The sequence below is a fragment of the Ornithorhynchus anatinus genome, chromosome 3 (genome assembly GCF_004115215.2).
Source record: "Ornithorhynchus anatinus isolate Pmale09 chromosome 3, mOrnAna1.pri.v4, whole genome shotgun sequence".
NCBI lineage: Eukaryota > Metazoa > Chordata > Mammalia > Monotremata > Ornithorhynchidae > Ornithorhynchus > Ornithorhynchus anatinus.
In genome coordinates this window covers 108562516-108580113 of record NC_041730.1, presented here as the reverse complement: position 1 = coordinate 108580113, position 17598 = coordinate 108562516, and the positions used below count along the sequence as shown (strand labels likewise).

At 49.4% G+C, this 17598-nt stretch overlaps 1 protein-coding gene across 2 annotated transcripts in view; it reads left to right on the top strand.

The window, feature by feature from the left end:
* Positions 1–17598, top strand: part of PRKG1 (protein kinase cGMP-dependent 1) — a 1170280-nt gene that overhangs the window by 78610 nt on the left and 1074072 nt on the right. The window contains exons 1-2 of one of the 2 annotated variants that reach the window (XM_029061209.1): positions 6180–6427; positions 6518–6621. The exons of the other annotated variant lie outside the window; for it this stretch is intronic. Of the exons in view, the coding sequence (XP_028917042.1) occupies positions 6212–6427; positions 6518–6621 (320 nt within the window). The 5' untranslated portion in view covers positions 6180–6211. Of the gene's footprint in view, positions 1–6179; positions 6428–6517; positions 6622–17598 lie in introns of those variants that run through there. 2 annotated transcript variants of the gene reach the window in all.

Below are 17598 nucleotides of genomic sequence, written 5' to 3'. Positions count from 1 at the left end.
ATTTTTGATTAGCACACCAATATTTTATTATATTGGAAAAGCATTGCAGTCACGTCATTCATCAAGTCTAGCAAGAGCGACACCCCAGTGTCCATCAGTTCTGACTTGTGATACCCCTGCTGGAATTTTGCATTGATTTGTTTGTATCTTTTTTAATCAAAGCCCTAATTGCTTACTATTGCTTCAGCTAAATCTGTATTTTTTTTTTTTTTGCTGGAAATGTTCATCTTTGAAGTAGATGGGCCAAATCCAATACTGACTGACCTACCTGGTTTTATAGAGAGAAATTCTGCAGAGTGCCAGTAAAGTAAATGGTTTTATAGCTAGGTCATTTAAGACCTGTTTTAATGGATTGCCTTGGGAATCCTGGGGTCAGCAGGTTTTCCTCCTTGATGGACTGTATTTCATCCTCTGTGGCCCTTACTAAAACTTCCCCTCCTCAACTGGGACTCTGTTATCTCTAAATTACAAATCCTAGGAGATAAGGGAACAAAAGATGTATTAGCCCACTTTACTGATCAAAAGAGCCCAATCTTGGGAACATTTAACATCTCATGTTTTAAGAGTTCCATTTTAATCCTCTATTTCCAGTGCCCCACCCCCAGGAATAGAGGTATAAATTAAGAAGAATATGGACTGATCAGGAGTCCCACCTGGAGCTGCAAGTTTACAGAAGGAAAAGGTTGTGTTCTATAATTCGACCTCAGCCCAATGAATTTCAATAGGTTTCTATAAAATCCAACAAAGAGTGCAGTTCCAAGGACCCCATTTGGACCACCAAAGATGAGAGTCAGTTCTAGGTCCCCTTCTATTCTCTTTCTACAGCTACTTCTTTGGAGAACTTATTCACTCACAGGGCTTGAACTACCTCCTCTATGTGAACTCTTCCCAAATCTACATCCTCCAGCCCTGATCTCTTTCCCTCTCTGCAAACTCACATTTCCTCCTGCCTTCAAGACATCTCTACTTAGATGTCCTGCTGTCACCTCAAACTTAACATATTTAAAGCAGAACTTCCTTCTTTCCACCCAAACCCTATCCTTCCCCTGACTTTCCTACACTGTAGATGACAACCCCATCCTTCCTGTCTCTCAAGCCCTAACCTTGGTGTTATCCTTGATCCCGCCTTCTCATTCAACCCACGTATTCAATTCACCACTAAATCCTGATGGTTCGACCTTCAAAACATTGCTAAAATCCACCCTTTCCTCTCCATCCAAACTGCTACCATGTTAATCCAAGCATTTATCCTACTCAACCTTGATTATTGTATCAACCTCCTTGCTGACCTCCCTGTCCCCTGTCTCTCCTCGCTCCAGTCCATACTTCACTCAGCCGACCAGATCATTTCTGTACAGAAATGTTCGGACCATGTTCCACCACTCCTCAAGAACCTCCAGTGGTTTTCCGTCCATCTCAGCATCAAACAGAAACTCCCCACCACTGGCTTTAAAGCATTCAGTCACTTTGCCCGCTCCTACCTCACCTCACTACAATCCTAATACAACCCAGCCCACACACTTGGCTCCTCTAATGCTAACCTTCCAAATGTACCTCCATCTTGCCTATCTCACCATTGACTTCTTGCCCACGTCCCGCCTCTGGCCTGGAATGCCATTTGTCTTCACATCCCATAGAGGATTACTCTCCCCACACCTTCAAAACCTTATTGAAGGCACATCTTCTCCCAGATGACTTTCCTAAGCCCTCTTTTCCTTTTCTTCCACTCTCTGCTGGGTTGCCATGATTCACTCCCTTTATTCAGCCCCCCTCCCAGCCCCAGTACACTTATGTACATATCTTTAATTTTATTTATAAGAATGTCAGTTTCCCCCTCTAGACTGTTGTGGACAGGGAATATATCTGTTATATTGTTGTACTCTCTCAAGTGCTTAGTGCAGTGCTCTGCACACAGTAAGTGCTCAATAAATACAATTGACTGACTGACTGACTGAGATTGCATATATTTCCACATTAAGAAGCAACGTGGCCAAGTGGAAAGAGGCCTGGAACCAGACCGTATGCTCCTTGTGGACAGGGAATGTGTCTACCAACTCTACTGTATTGTATTCTCCGAAGTGCTTAGTACATAATGCTGCACACAGCAAGACCTCAATAAATACTGTTGATTGATTTCTAACCCCAACTCCACAAATTGCTTGCTTTGTAAACTTGGGCAAGCCACTTATTTTTTCTTTGCCTCAGTTTCCTCATCTATAAAATGGGAATGAAATATCTTTTCTCCCTCCCTCTTAAACATATCTCCAAGAGAGAAAGAGACTGTGTGTGACCTGCTTATGCACTGTGTGCAAAGCTTCGCACTTAGTAAGTGTTTAACAAATACCACAATTAGTGCTATTATTATTAAGAGTAACACACATGTGGAATCTGAATTATTTTTAGTGGATGTTTGGTAACTGGCTCTGTTTTAGTCAAGTATCACTACTTTGATGGACTTGGTGCCTGGGTCTGCTCTCTAGAAATAATTGTGAGTACAACTATTTTCCCATGAAATTAAGGCATTCCCAAAAGTTAAATGGGATGAGAATTTGGCCTCTTTCCTGGGATAAGGGAAATGTCATTAAATCACTTCTAGAACTGAGTTCTAAAAGTAGACAGCCATACAGCTTCTGCCGGGTTTATTTTTAATGAAAAAAAACAGAGCCAGAATTTGCTGTTGTCACTCTCAGGAAATTGTGCACACTCTGTTTATTCCAGAAGAAAATACTGTTTTGGGCAGCAGGCCAGTTTACATACAAAACAGCAGAGTGACTTGCGTTCCCTAAATAACCGTACTTAAAGGGGAAAATGTAAATGGACGCTTGGGCCCATGTATTTGAGTACAATAGGGAAGGATGACTTCAGCGTGGCCTCACAGATGAAATTCTAAGTTCATGTTTAGGCGGAGAGCCTACTCTTAGGGGAAAAATACATCCATGGTTGATGCAAATAATGTGTTTATTTCTTAAGAATCGGTAGGTCAGTTTGCAGTTGGTTACCCGGGGCTCTCTCCTCCTCATCTGGGGGGGTGGGGGGGGGGTGGGGGGGAGGTCGGAATACTCCCCCGGGGAAGATGAATAAGGTTTGAGAAGAGAGTCCCGGGCTCCTCGTAAACTATCAAAATCAGGATCGTTTCTGTAGTTAAGGTTTCCTCTCTACGCGTGGCTTCTCTTTTCTATTTCTAGGTTTCGGTTTGTACTTCTGACATCTCCAAAATGAACGGAGTTGTGATATTTCGGTGAGCCGGGCGGCAAGTGTGCGTTAGTAGGATGCCATCAAACATTCTGGGATAATTGAAGCTAGCAGAGTTTACGTGGAATCTCGCCTTCCTCCCGCTCTCTCCTCCTCCCCGTTAAAAGCGAACGAAGGAGCTAGAGTTTGTAGCCACAAGGCGTAGCCCCCACATGGCACCATATGGCCGAGGCAGTTGGCAGTAGATCGCTGCCCCCTTTCTGCCCGGCTCTCGCCCTCTCTCTTCTTCGGGAGCTCTTGCCAGGCTGGCGGGCAGCCTGGATCTCGGTCAACCGACTCGGATGGAGACCTTTGGATTCCGTTTTCAAATACTTTGTGCAGTCGCCCCTTTGCAAGCTCAGGCCGATTCCTAGCAAACCAAAAAAACCCCAAAACAACAAAACCCAAGCCCTGGGCGGGCACGGAAAGGTGACTCCCAGGGCGGGCCCCCTCGGTGGTCGTGGGCAGGGACCGACCCCCAGCCCGATGCCCAAAGCCACGTTGGCCCTGCCCCTTTCCCAGTGCCCGGGACCCTCGGGGAAGGGAAGCAGGGAAGGACCGGTCAGGAAAAGGAGGGACAAAGCGCCGGGCTGGGAGGTGGGCGAAGGAAGGGGAATCTTTGGGCCGCTGGGTGGACAGGGGAGGAGACCCCTTATTTGCTCCTCTGGGGGGCTAGTTAGGAGAAGGAGGGGTACCCACAACTCGCGTCCCGCGGGTCCTCACCCCCTGCCCACTATGTCTCACCATCGAGCCCTCCACATCGCCGGCGGGAAAAGTTTGACATGGGGAAGCCCACGGAGGCGTTCAGAGTGGGGCAGACTCGGGACGCGGGGCCCCACGGGGGAGGGTACGAGGCCCGATGCCCCCTCCGGGAGAGAGGGTGCCCTATCAATACCGCTCCTCCTCGGAGCGGGGCAGCCTCCCTGCCCAGCCCCCCTGCCCAGCCCCTCTGCCCAGCCCCTCTACCCAGCTCCTCTGCCCAAACCCCTGCCCAGCCCCTCTGCCCAGCCCCTCTGCCCAGCTCCCCTGCCCAGCGCCCCCCGCCCAGCCCCTCTGCCCAGCTCCCCTGCCCAGCCCCCCTGCCCAGCCCCCCCCGCCCAGCCCCTCTGCCCAGCTCCCCTGCCCAGCCCCTCTGCCCAGCTCCCCTGCCCAGCACCCCTGCCCAGCCCCTCTGCCCAGCACCCCTGCCCAGCCCCTCTGCCCAGCCCCTCTGCCCAGTCTCCCTGCCCAGCCCCTCTGCCCAGTCCCCCTGCCCAGCCCCTCTGCCCAGTCCCCCTGCCCAGCCCCTCTGCCCAGCCCCTCTGCCCAGTCCCCCTGCCCAGCCCCTCTGCCCAGCCCCTCTGCCCAGTCCCCCTGCCCAGCCCCTCTGCCCAGCCCCTCTGCCCAGTCCCCCTGCCCAGCCCCTCTGCCCAGTCTCCCTGCCCAGCCCCTCTGCCCAGTCCCCCTGCCCAGCCCCTCTGCCCAGCCCCTCTGCCCAGCCCCTCTGCCCAGTCCCCCTGCCCAGTCCCCTCTGCCCAGCCCCTCTGCCCAGTCCCCCTGCCCAGCCCCTCTGCCCAGCACCCCTGCCCAGCCCCTCTGCCCAGCCCCTCTGCCCAGTCTCCCTGCCCAGCCCCTCTGCCCAGTCCCCCTGCCCAGCCCCTCTGCCCAGCCCCTCTGCCCAGCCCCTCTGCCCAGTCCCCCTGCCCAGCCCCTCTGCCCAGCCCCTCTGCCCAGTCCCCCTGCCCAGCCCCTCTGCCCAGTCTCCCTGCCCAGCCCCTCTGCCCAGTCCCCCTGCCCAGCCCCTCTGCCCAGCCCCTCTGCCCAGCCCCTGTGCCCAGTCCCCCTGCCCAGTCCCCTCTGCCCAGCCCCTCTGCCCAGTCCCCCTGCCCAGCCCCTCTGCCCAGTCCCCCTCCCCTTTTCTCGGTCCTGTCCCTGGTCCTTCTGGTGGGTCCGAGTCAGCTGGGCGAGTCCGGCGGGGGTGTTGGGGTGTGTGTGTGTGTGTGTGTGTGTGACTCCCCTCCCCTTCTTCTCCTGCTCGCCGTCTCCCTCTCTCCCGCCCCCCGGAGCCCCCTCCTCTCCGGAGCCAGCCGCCCTCCGCCCGCTCTGGGCATGCTCCGTGGCCAGCCGGGCGCAGGGAGCCGGGGAGGAGCCGGGCACAGGCGGCCGGGCACAGGGAGCCGGGCTCAAGGAGCCGGGCACAGGAGGCCGGGCACAGGGAGCCGGGGAGGAGCAGGGCGCAGGGAGCAGGAGAGGAGCTGAGCACAGGGGGCTGGGGAGGAGCCTGACACAGGGACCCGGGCACAGGGAGGCGGGGAGGAGCCGGGCACAGAGGGCTGGGCACAGGGAGCCGGGGAAGAGCAGGGAGCCCAGGAGGAGCAGGGCACAGGGAGCAGGAGAGGAGCAGGGAGCCGAGGAGGAGCCGGGCACAGGGAGCAGGAGAGGAGCTGGGCACAGGGAGCTGGGGAGGAGCCTGGCACAGGGAGCCGGGCGCAGGGAGTCGGGCGCAAGGAGCAGGAGAGGAGCCTGGCACAGGGGGCTGGAGAGGAGCCTGGCACAGGGAGCCGGGCACAGGGAGCCGGGCACAGAGGGCTGGGCACAGGGAGCCGGGGAGGAGCCTGGCCCAGGGAGCCGGGCCCAGGGAGCTGGGGAGGAGCCGGGCACAGGGGGCCGGGCACAGGGAGGCGGGGAGGAGCCTGGCAGAAGGATCCGGGCAGAGGGATCCGGGCAGAGGGAGGCGGGCAGAGGGAGGAGCGGGGAAGGAGAAGGAGGCGGGGAGGAGCGGCAAGGCGGGAGCAGAGAGCGGGCGGCCGAGGCGCCGGCGGTCCGGAGGGGCAGGGGCAGGGGCAGGGGCAGGGGCAGGGGCAGGGGCAGGGGCAGGGCCGGCGACGGCGACTTTGGGCAAAGTTTCTGGGGTCGGCGGGGCGGGCGAGGCCGGGAGCGGCCGGTCCCGGGCGGGGAGGGGGCGGCGCGGAGCCCCCCCCGGGCGCTGCCCGGCCGGACGATGGGCACCCTGCGCGATCTGCAGTACGCGCTGCAGGAGAAGATCGAGGAGCTGAGGCAGCGGGACGCGCTCATCGACGAGCTGGAGCTGGAGCTCGACCAGAAGGACGAGTTGATCCAGAAGCTGCAGAACGAGCTGGACAAGTACCGCTCGGTCATCCGGCCCGCCACGCAGCAGCAGCAGCAGGCGCAGCAGCAGCAGGCGCAGCAGCAGCAGGCGCAGCGGCAGGCGCAGCGGCAAGCGCAGCAGCAGGCGCAGCAGCAGCAGCAGCAGCAGCAGCAGGGTGGGGGGCCCGGGGGGCTGCAGGGCGAGCCCAGGACCAAGCGGCAGGCCATCTCCGCCGAGCCCACCGCTTTTGACCTCCAGGACCTCAGCCACGTCACCCTCCCCTTCTACCCCAAGAGCCCACAGTAAGCGGCCGGAGAGGGGAGCAGGGGGGGCCGGGGGGCAGGGGCACAGAGGATGGACACCGGGGAGGATGGAGACTGACTGGGGAGGATGGAGACAGAGGGGGGTGGAGAGAGAGGATGTCCGGTGCCACCCGCCCCAGCCCCAAACTCAGCCTCCCAAACAGGTGTCCCTCTCGGACCCTCCTCCTTTGCCCGTTTGTGCCCCCTCTGCCCCTTCTGCCCGCTCGGTGTCCACCTCGGGGTGGAGAGAGGATGCCCGGTGCCACCTCCCCCACCCCAGAACTCAGCCTCCCGAATAGGTGTCCCTCTCGGACCCTCCTCCTTTGCCCGTTTGTGCCCCCTCTGCCCCTTCTGCCCGCCCGGTGTCCACCTCGAGGTGGAGAGAGGATGCCCGGTGCCAACATACCCAGCCCCAAACTCAGCCTCCCAAACAGGTGTCCCTCTCGGACCCTCCTCCTTTGCCCGTTTGTGCCCCCTCTGCCCCTTCTGCCCGCTCGGTGTCCACCTCGGGGTGGAGAGAGGATGCCCGGTGCCAACATACCCAGCCCCAAACTCAGCCTCCCAAACAGGTGTCCCTCTCGGACCCTCCTCCTTTGCCCGTTTGTGCCCCCTCTGCCCCTTCTGCCCGCTCGGTGTCCACCTCGGGGTGGAGAGAGGATGCCCGGTGCCAACATACCCAGCCCCAAACCCAGCCTCCCAAACAGGTGTCCCTCTCGGACCCTCTTCCTTTGCCCACTTGTGCCCTCTCTGCCGCTTCCAAGCGACCCACGGTGGCCCGGCTTCTGCCCGCCCGGTGTCCACCTCGGGGCGGAGAGAGGATGCCCGGTGCCACCCTCCCCAGCCTAAAACTCAGCCTCCCAAACAGGTGTCCCCCTCGGACGCTCCTCCTTTGCCCACTTGTGTCCTCTCTGCCCCTTCCAGGCGACCCACGGTGGCCCGGGTTCTGCCCAGACTGGGCGAGGACCGGTCCTTATCAACCCCTTTCTCTTCCCTTCCCTTGCCCCTTCCCCGCGGGAGAAGAGGGTCCTCGGGTGGGCTCGACCAGCCAAACCGATCTCCCGGCTCTCTGGAAAGGCTCTCAACCCCTTCGATCCTCCTGATCTGATGTCTCCCGTCACACCTACGACAAGACAAGGCAGGAGAGACGGGGAGATCTACTCCTTTGCCGCTTCCCCCTCCGTTACACCGGAGCGCTTAGTACAGCACGTAGCGTTCAAGCGCTTAGTACAGAGCACTGCACACAGCGCTCAGTAAATGCCATTGAATGAAATGACAGTCGCAGCCTTCCCTTGAGGAATTTACGCGGGAGGGTGCGGGGGGGGGGGGGTGGGGGGGTGGGACGGTGGGACTGGTAAATGAGTAGACTAGATGGGTCCTGAATCCTAAATGGTCTTAAAAATGGAGATGGACGGAGGCTTCTTAGACGCTCCTGGTCTGGATAAGCGAGCAATTTTTTAACTTGGCTGAAAATTCCGACTAAAACTTGACGTTGAAGAGGAAAGCTTCCTTAGAATAATAGGAGTGATGAAAAACATCCACCCTTTATTAATAAGCCAACGTGAAGCGAGAACGGAAACAAAGGCCTGGCCATGTAATTACGGGGAAATGTTTAAATTGAGGAGAATTTATATTCTCCTCTCCTCTGCACCCATGGTACTAATAGTTCGTTTGGAGAGCCCTCATTATCAAAGCCCAACAGGCTAAATAAATTAAGAGGAAATAAAGGGTGTTTGATAACCCGGTTTGTAGTAAAAGAGTGTTCAGTCCGTATGTCCAGAATGTGTGAGTACCGAAGCCTTGCTGATGCTCCAACACATAACCGGGAGCTTCGTTCCTTCCTCTAATTAAGAAATACAGCACTTGCTGCTCATCAAATGCTCAGCTCCTTGTTCTTTGAGTAGGAGTTTGAGGAATAGCTCCTATTTTGTAAGGACTTGGTGGCTGTGGGAGGAAAGATAAATATTTTTCTCCTCTGACCCGAGTTCTTTCTGGGGCGGGAGGAGCTGGGGTGGGGGGGAGGGAATCATAATTGTGCCCTGAGCTCACTTTAACTTTCTCTATGTTAATGAACAGTATCTAGTGACAAGCATGCCTGTTTAATGATGTGCATGGCCCTTCTTTTGGGCCAACTTTGCCTAATGAAAAAGTTACCAGTGACAGCTGTTTGAATAGCTCCCAGTTCTATGGCATCTCATTCTGGTTTATGTAGACTTTTGGACTAGCACATGGAACAAACCCATCCATTTATAAACAGAGAGGTTAGTAGATTTCAGATAGACAGTGACCAGTCTAAACAGTGACTCAGATCCAGTGTTCTTGGATTTGGGGAAGAGTAGTGATTTTGAGGGTGGACTAGGAAGAGGCTCGAAAGGAGGAATGGTATTGGTTTGATCCTTAGAAGCTTGCTTTTAGCTGGAATTTACAACAGTAAATTAAAAGGAGGAAAGATTAACAGTGGGCACTGGTCCTAAGGTTGAAAAACAAGGCACAGTTTTTAGTCTCTTAAATTGAGTGGTCGAATCAACTTGAAAAATTCAATGTTTTGGGGTAGTTGGGAAATTAAGAGCTTTGTCTGAAAATTATGTTGTGAGAGTGGTTTTTACCACCCTTTCAGGTCCTGAAAGGGAGTCACCTGATAGGACTGACAGTAGAGTGATTTTCTAGCCAGAGAGAAAGTTTTGAAAAATCTTCTGTGCTTTTTTCATCCTCACAGTGATAGGTGACACAGGTCGAATTGGTTTTACTGCCAAACTGCACCTTTCATAGCAGAAAGATTTACATCCTTTATGCAGCATATTTAATACGGTTTGAATGAGTATCCCACAGATCGTCAAATGTTTAATTTATGTAGATCATGCAGACCCCAAAACTTGAATAGACTAGCTTTGGTCAACACACACTTAAATAAAATGACTTTGCAGTCCTCCTAGAAGTTAATGATTACTAGTATTTCATGCTAAGGTAGTTAAAATCACTCATCCTAAACTTTTTCACAGATCATGGTATTGGCGAGTAGAGATCATAATAAAAATCTAAGTATCCAAAGAATTGATTTCTTTGTGCACATTAGTTTTCAATTCTCTTTCCATTAGATTCAGATCACTGCTTTTCCACTGTTCTGTGTAATTATGCGGCATATCCAAAGATATTTGCCTGGTTTGCCATGTCATTTGTAACAATTTAGGTTTCTCTGCTTTTCCTAATTCAAAAGAATCCCAAGCGGTGGGGTCCATGAAGCTCATGCAATCAGACTGTCCTAATGATTACCGCTGACATTTTCCTTAGGGCATTTGTGGTTGATGCCAGGAGAGAAGATTCTCCCAGACTGATTTGTAAGGGATTGCTCAGGTTCTTCTGATAGTAGAGGCTGGTCACTTGAGAACATTGTAAATCAGGCCGTTCCGGCCAGTATGTTGTGACACGTGGGTGGGTCTGATTTTCCTGAACTGCTCTATAGAAAGAACTGTGAAAAAGATTGTGGGGAGCAGTGAAATTGAAGAGGTCAGAGAGCAGATGGGCGGTCCAGAGCTTATAGAATGTTTTCCTCAAATAGAATACAAATAGTATATAAGGAATTGACTAGTCTTTACCAAGAAACAAAACCCGTATGCCCATTCATTCATTCATTCATTCATTCACTCACTCACTCACTCACTCACTCACTCACTCACTCACTCACTCAGCCGTATTTATTGAGCACTTACTGTGTGCAGAGCCCATATATTATAAGAGTTTAAAGCGATTGAACCATGTGGACTTACAATTATTATCAGGGTTCACTAAATAGCTCACTTAACACTTCACCAAAATTACTTCATTTCAGAATTACCTCTCTAATCTGTATACCACAAAAGTTTCCAGCCATACAGAATATCCAAAACCAGATGTGGTCACTAAATAGCCATGATTCCTCCAGGTAGCTGCACTTTGCTTACCCAGATATACTCTGTCATTTTAATTATATCATAGTCGCAAACATGAAACTGTTAAGTTTCAGTTTAAGCTGTGGAACACTTGGTCAGCCAAGAAAATGAAAGGTAACATATGAATTGAGAACTCTGAATGTTATCATTGCATTGCAAAACAGCTACTAAATTCAGACATCTACAGTTCCTACCATGAGATCCAGTGTAAACTTCATACTCAAATACTGTTTTGGGACAGGAAAATGATGACTTTAGAATTTGCAGTGTTTTTTTCATGGGATGATTTAACATATTTTGTTTGAAAACTTGTTTTAGGGAATGGAGTCATTTTAAAACCTGGGTTTCATCAGTTATTGACAGCGGTCTCCAATCTCCCTTGATTTGTGAAAACAAGTTCCAAGGGACTCGTGCAATTCTTAAGTTCCCTATGATAGTTCACAAACAGTTTTGATAATGACTTAATAGCTTGAGGATGCACTCCAAGGTTTTTGAATCCCATTTTTAACATTATAGAAACCAGTTTGGTCATTCATTTGTGATTGAAGTTATCCCACCGATGAGGTTATCTCACATTACCGGTCGGATACTGTTTTGAAATCTTCTCCTTATCAATCATGTTAACTGTTCCTAGATGATATAGTCCTCGTAGTAGTCAAAGATTTTTAGATGATATTGTATTGATCAACATGTTTAAGTAACTGAATTTCCAGTTTCACTCATTCAGGAATGCTCAATTCTATCAACCCAGGTACACTGCATAAAATCAGATTCCCAGCAAATAGAGATAAAATAGAAATCGGTAGGAATTGAAGCTGAGGATTTTCTTACTCCTCCAACTTATTTTTTGATGTGCGGACAAATTGAGTTCCAAATTACTCTGATGTACTCCTGGGCTAAGCTTTCACCCCTCAAGTCTACCTGTGTTATTAATCGAAGTAAGGATCATTTCAGTCTACAGAACGATGGGTGACACAGTGTGATCACACATCCCTAAAATTGGGGATTGAGTGAAAACACACTGACAGCTCCTTACATAGAGAAGATCTAGTTAGTTCCATGGGAATTTAAATGGTCAGTCCCCTCAGTCTGTTGAGCCACATTTTTGGACTTCTACTGCTTGTTATTTCTCTGAGCAGGATTTGGAACCATAACGGGAAAGGGTAAAGGAAGGCAGACGATGTTTCTATTGTTGCTGTTGGCAGGTTATAAGGCATATGGACACATTTTTTCTGTCTGCCTAGCAATGGTGGGGACTCCATGGTTTCCTAGCAACCGGAATCCAACACAGGGCTGCTGCTCTTTCTGCCACCTCAGCTTTAGGTGCCATTGCCCATTCTACTGAACTGGTCCCGCTGCTAACACTTCCAACTCTCTGACATTAACCTTCACATGGCTCAGAACTCTCTGAATGCCAGCCGGCAAAATAAACAGGCACGTTCCTAAGGCAGTCGTTACCCATGTTAACAACAGCTTATTAGCCAGTTATAGCTGTGGTATTTTGAATACTCATTTGGGAGGCGGGGTGGAGCTGAGGGTTGCCTGCCACCCCTGTCAGAGACAACCACTCCCCAGTTTCTCTCTTCCCCTTGTGTCCTGATTTCAGTCCCTTTCAGTTCCTTTTGTTAAGCATCATGCCTGGTCTCTGATGCTGTCCCTTGCCTGACATCTCTTCTGATTCCTTTCAGGTGAACTTAAATATTAGCGGCTTATTTGAATTATCTGGAGCTCAGTGGAGAAAACAACAAATAGTCCAAGAATGAGAAAGAATCTGTCAGTTAATATAAACAAACAATAGCACAAAGCAGCTCCTAGTCATATGAAACAGATGTTCAGAACCAGTTGGGACAGTGTCACACTTAGAGAGGGCCTTCTGCTTTCATTGTGTTCTTTTCTATCCAGATTTTCTAATCATGGTTATTAATATAAAAAAGACAGGAGTGTTGAGTGAGAACAGATGTGTACTGGGGAGATGAAAAAAGACTCCATAGGATAAGAACATCATTGAGAAGCAGAGAAGCCTACTGGAAAGAGCCCAGGCCTGGGAGTCAGAGGCCCTGAGTTCTCATCCCAGCTCTGCCATTTGCCTGCTGTATGACCTTAGGCAAGTCACTGCTTGGTGCCTCAGTTTCCTTATCTGTAAAAGGCGGATTAAATACCTGTTCTCCCTTTTGCTTGGACTGTGAGCCCAATAAGGGACAGGGTCTCCATCCAAACTGATTATGGTGTATCTACCCCAGGACTTAGTACTGGGCTCCCCACTCTAGATTGTAGTTTCCCTTTTAGGCTGTAAGGTCACTGTGGGTAGAGAATGTGTCTGCTATATTGTTATACTCTCCCAGTTGTTTAGTATGGTGCTCTGCACACAGTAAGTGCTCAGTTAATACAATTGACTACTTGGCACATAGTAAGTGCTTAACTAGTATTACTATTCCTCTTACTAGCGTTCCATGTATAGACGAGGCAGAGGGAGAGAAAAGAGAAGGAGAAAGGACACATGAGAAAGAATGAATGCATGTGGGATAAGGCCAAAGCTTTGAGAAAGACAGTATGAGGTTGGGGAGGAAAGGACTGGGGGCACAGCGGGCCAGGGATGAAGAGCTTGAGGGACATGGAAAAAGCAGTCTCCAAAATGAGAAGAGACATCTTAAGGAGAGAGAATTGGGGGCCATGGGACTCAAAGATTTGAGGGCATAAACAATTAAAAAGATACTGAATTGTTCTCCACTGAGTGAAATAAGGGATCCAGAGTCTTCCCCATAAAGTACTGATTTAGAAACTGGACAGGATCTTCTAGATGAGCTAGAATCCTGTGATGTATGATGGGAGGGACAGACTTGTAAGCCCTGAGGAACAGCAGGGAAGAAAGACATTTCCCTGATTCAAGAGAGGAAGATAAGCGACTGTTCTGTGTGTGAGTGTGTGTGTGAGAGAGAGAGAGAGAGAGAGAGCGAGAGAGAGAGAGAGAATAAAAAGTAAATGAGACCTGTGTTCAAAGAGTATCAAGCAAAGGGGAGGGATGAATCTGGAGGGAATCAGAATAGAGAAGCAGTGTGCCTAATAGATAGAACATGGGCTTGGAAGGCAGAAGGACCTGGGTTCTAACCTAACTCTGACACTTTCCTGTTGTGCGATCTTGGGGAAATCACTTTTTCTGTGCCTCAGTTACCTGAACTGTAAAATGGGGATTAAGACTATGAGTTTATATGGAACAAGGACTGTGTCTTACTTGATTAGCTTGTATCTACCCCAACTCTTAGCACAGTGCCTGGAACAAAGTAAGCTCTCAAAAAATGCCATTAAAAAAAACGGAAGGGAAAAGGCCAGTAATCAAGATCTTTTCATTCTAAGGGCTTATGTGTCTCATCCTTTGAACTGGAAGATCTTTGGGGTCAGGATTCATTGCGGGTGAAATCTGTGTGTAATGGGTGCAGATATGGCTGAAAAAGCTTATGTACTACCAACAAACCACTCTCTCTTCTGTGCAGAGGAAGAGCCAGCACATGCTTTACTGCTGCACTGGTGTTCTGGTCCCTAGCTGCTCCTGTGACTGTTTTCAGATTTCCTCTTGACTTTCCAGTCCTCCAGAAGTCTCTGCGCATGGAGAGACAGACACACCTCCCGTTCTGATGATTGTTACCAGCCAGCCGAAAGCTTCTTTTGACTATGGTGTGCCAAACCGTTCTCTGACATGGGGAGTTTGCCAAATCAGTACGGACGTTTCATCAATTTATGTAGGGGGAATACTGAGGGAATAATTTACTCCACATCCGAGATAGAATTTCAATAGAATTATTTACTGTTCCATGGGGCAAGCTACTCTCTTGCTCACCTTGAGAATAGGCAGAATCTCTGGGATGGTAACCATGAACAGACTCATACTTGCCCCTGAGGCTTGGCAGCTAATCCACTTTGTCTAATCCCTCATGCTTCTGGAGCTGTCATCGTCCCTTCTGGGCTTGGAGTGAATCTGATGCAGTTCCAGGATGCGGACTTGCCATGGCCACGTTGTCTCTAGTGATGGTAGGCTGCTGACATTTTTGTCAGTCAGAAACTTTGGCTACTGGTTCTTTAAATTCCTCACTGGGATCTTATGGTCTCTGCTGCTTGGTTTTAGCTTTTTCCTGCAAGAACTGCCTAGCAGCAGGTGTGATCTGTCAGCTGCCCATAGATATAGCTGAGGGGCACATGTCTAAGGGGAAGATGGGCAAGCTCCCTCCCATAGCAACACAGTACTTGTAGCTTTTCTTTCTCTGGTATGTGATGTCCCCGCGGCCAGCTGAAGGTTTTTTTCGACAGATATTTTGCCCTTTTAAGGCAAAGGGCTGGAGCTCGGGCCCGGGTTGCACTTCGAAGCCGCCTGCAGCAAAAGGAAGGAGGAGAACGAACCTCCAGACGGTTTGGTTACATGCAAACATCCAGAAGTCTCTGGGGAAGGCCAGGCAGGGCTGCTGAACCTGCCGCTGGAATGGCATTCTGAACCTAGAAGTGGAAATCGCTTGGTTTTGGACCACCAGCAACAGGGCACTCTTTTATTCTTAGTCCTTCTCTGGCATTCAGCAAAGGGCTTCCCATTAAACTCACGAGAGAAGAGCAGTGTGGTCTAAAAGAAAGAGCCCAGGCCTGGGAACCAGAGGACCTGGCTTCGGATTCCAGCTCTGGCACGTACCTGGGCAAGTCACTTAACTTTTCTGTGCTTTAGTTCCCTCATCTGCAAAGTGGGGATTCAATATTTGTTTTCCCTCCTACTTAGACTGTGAGCCCCATGTGGAACCTGATTATCTTGTATCTAATGCAGTGCTTAGAACAGTGCTTGACACATAATAAGTGCTTAAAAAATACCAGGATGTTTTTGTCTTTATAAACTCTCCAAGATGGTCCTAATTGTTTCTGATATTTAAATTTGTAATTTAATCATTATTTCCTCAGGCTAGGATCAGTAAAATACAGTGTTTTTTGTGTGAGATGAAATGTCTAATATAATTGGAAATACATTTGATGAAAATAAGCTTCTTATAATCAGTGTCAATGATGATGCCTCTCTTTTCCCTTTTGCCCCTCCCTCTAAAAGATGAAAATGTATTCAGCAGACTAGGTTCACATAAAGCCTGCAGATGTAATAAGAATGGCTGAGGAACAGGGACATTTATTTCATAATGAAATTAATCAAAAGAAAAACAACCTCTTTCATTATGAATCCAGTCCCATGTCAGGAGTTGGTTTATTGGACCTAAATGCTAGGGATGATATGACATGTGTTAGCAACCAAAAAAAGAAAACTCACACCAAAGAGAAAGTGTGTATTAGCACACTTCTATCCAGGGGTTTGAAGTTGAATGATTTTGAATGTTGGTCAGAGCAAAGGGTATTCCAGCTTTTTTTCCTTAATACATGAAGCACCTGCCTTTGGGAATCCTTGCACCGAGAGAGCATTTAAAAGGTAAGTAGTCAATTTACATGCTGGTTTCCTAAAAAATGTACAATTTGAAATAAAACCAGTGAAGGTTTTTCTCTGTAGGTACAGGTCTGTTGTAGCTGCCTTCTGGATATAGTAAAGGTAAATAGGGAACAAGTTTCCAAGGCTACATTTAATTCATGACAGCTTGCAAATGTTATCCATCCTAGTTGTGTAGTCTTACATAAGGTTTCCAGTGATCTCTGTAAATGCTAACTGAGTTGGTAGGAGGTAAGAGTGAAGTATTTTGGTATTCCTAGAGATGGGGAAATATTCTTTCCAATAATAATTTGTATGATTTTTTTCGAGTTCTTACTACAGGCTAAGCATTGTGCTGAGCCCTGGGTTAGTTGTAAGATATCAGATCAGACACAGTCTCTGTCCCACATGGGGCTCAAGACTTAGGATGATGATGATGATGATGATGATCTTGGTTTTATTTAAGTGCTTACTATGTGCAGAGCACTGTTCTAAGCGCTGGGGTAGATACAGAGTAATCAGGTTGTCCCACGTGAGGCTCACAGTCTTAATCTCCATTTTACAGATGAGGTAACTGAGGTCCAGAGAAGTTAAGTGACACAGCTGACAAGTGGCAGAGCCTGGATTTGAACCCATGACCTCTGACTCCCATGCCCATGGGAAACCTGGTGCTAGAAGAGCAAAGTGTGTGGGCTGGGCTGTAGTAGGAGATTTGGGAGGCACGTAGGAGTGGACAAGCTGATTGAGTTCTTTAAAGCTAATGGTACAGGAGGTTCTGTTTGATGTGGTGCTGGATGGGCAACCACTGGAGGTCAATGATAGAGCTGGTATAAGAGCCGGTATTGCTTGACTCCCAGACCCAAGCTCTCTCCACTAAGCCATGTGGGCTTCTCCAATTTAAATGACTTATCTTGCATCACCGTATGGTCTAGAAAGAATTCCAAATGGATCCAAGTCTTTTGCTCTCAAATACACTCTTTCCTATTACACTATGGGTTTTAAAAGGTTGCTCCTTTGCAAATGTAAATCACTGTGATGCTAGTTAGTCATTTTTATTCTTTGGCATTCCATTTCACAGCAGCAAGGCCTAGTGAAAAAACATGGACCTGGGAGTCAGAGGACCTGAGTTCTAATCCTGGCTCCACTACTTGTCTGCTGGGTAACCTTGGGCAGGTCACTTAATTGCTCTATGCCTCAGTTTCCTCAACTGTGTGAGCTTTACATGGGCTACTGTATCCAACCTGATTATCTTGTGTCTACTCCAGTACTTAGTACATTGTCTGGCACAAAGTAAGTGCTTAGCTAATACCACAGTTATTATTAGTCAACAAATTCCTTAGCTATTTTGCATGTGATTCACATGCAATCATCATGTGATTGTGATATGAAAGTTCCAACAGATCAAGGCTGAAAAATGAAATAATGTGTAAAAAAAATTATGTTTTGGACTACACTATATCTTTACAATTTGACTGTAGCCATAAGTTATGGTTTTGATGGTAGCTTTAACTGGACCCTAAGGAAATTATAAAGGACTGTCATGTCAAAGGATAACAATGAGAATGTGAGGTTTCCCTCTTTGGATTTCTTGTTACTGGTGAAGTAGAACATGGATTACTC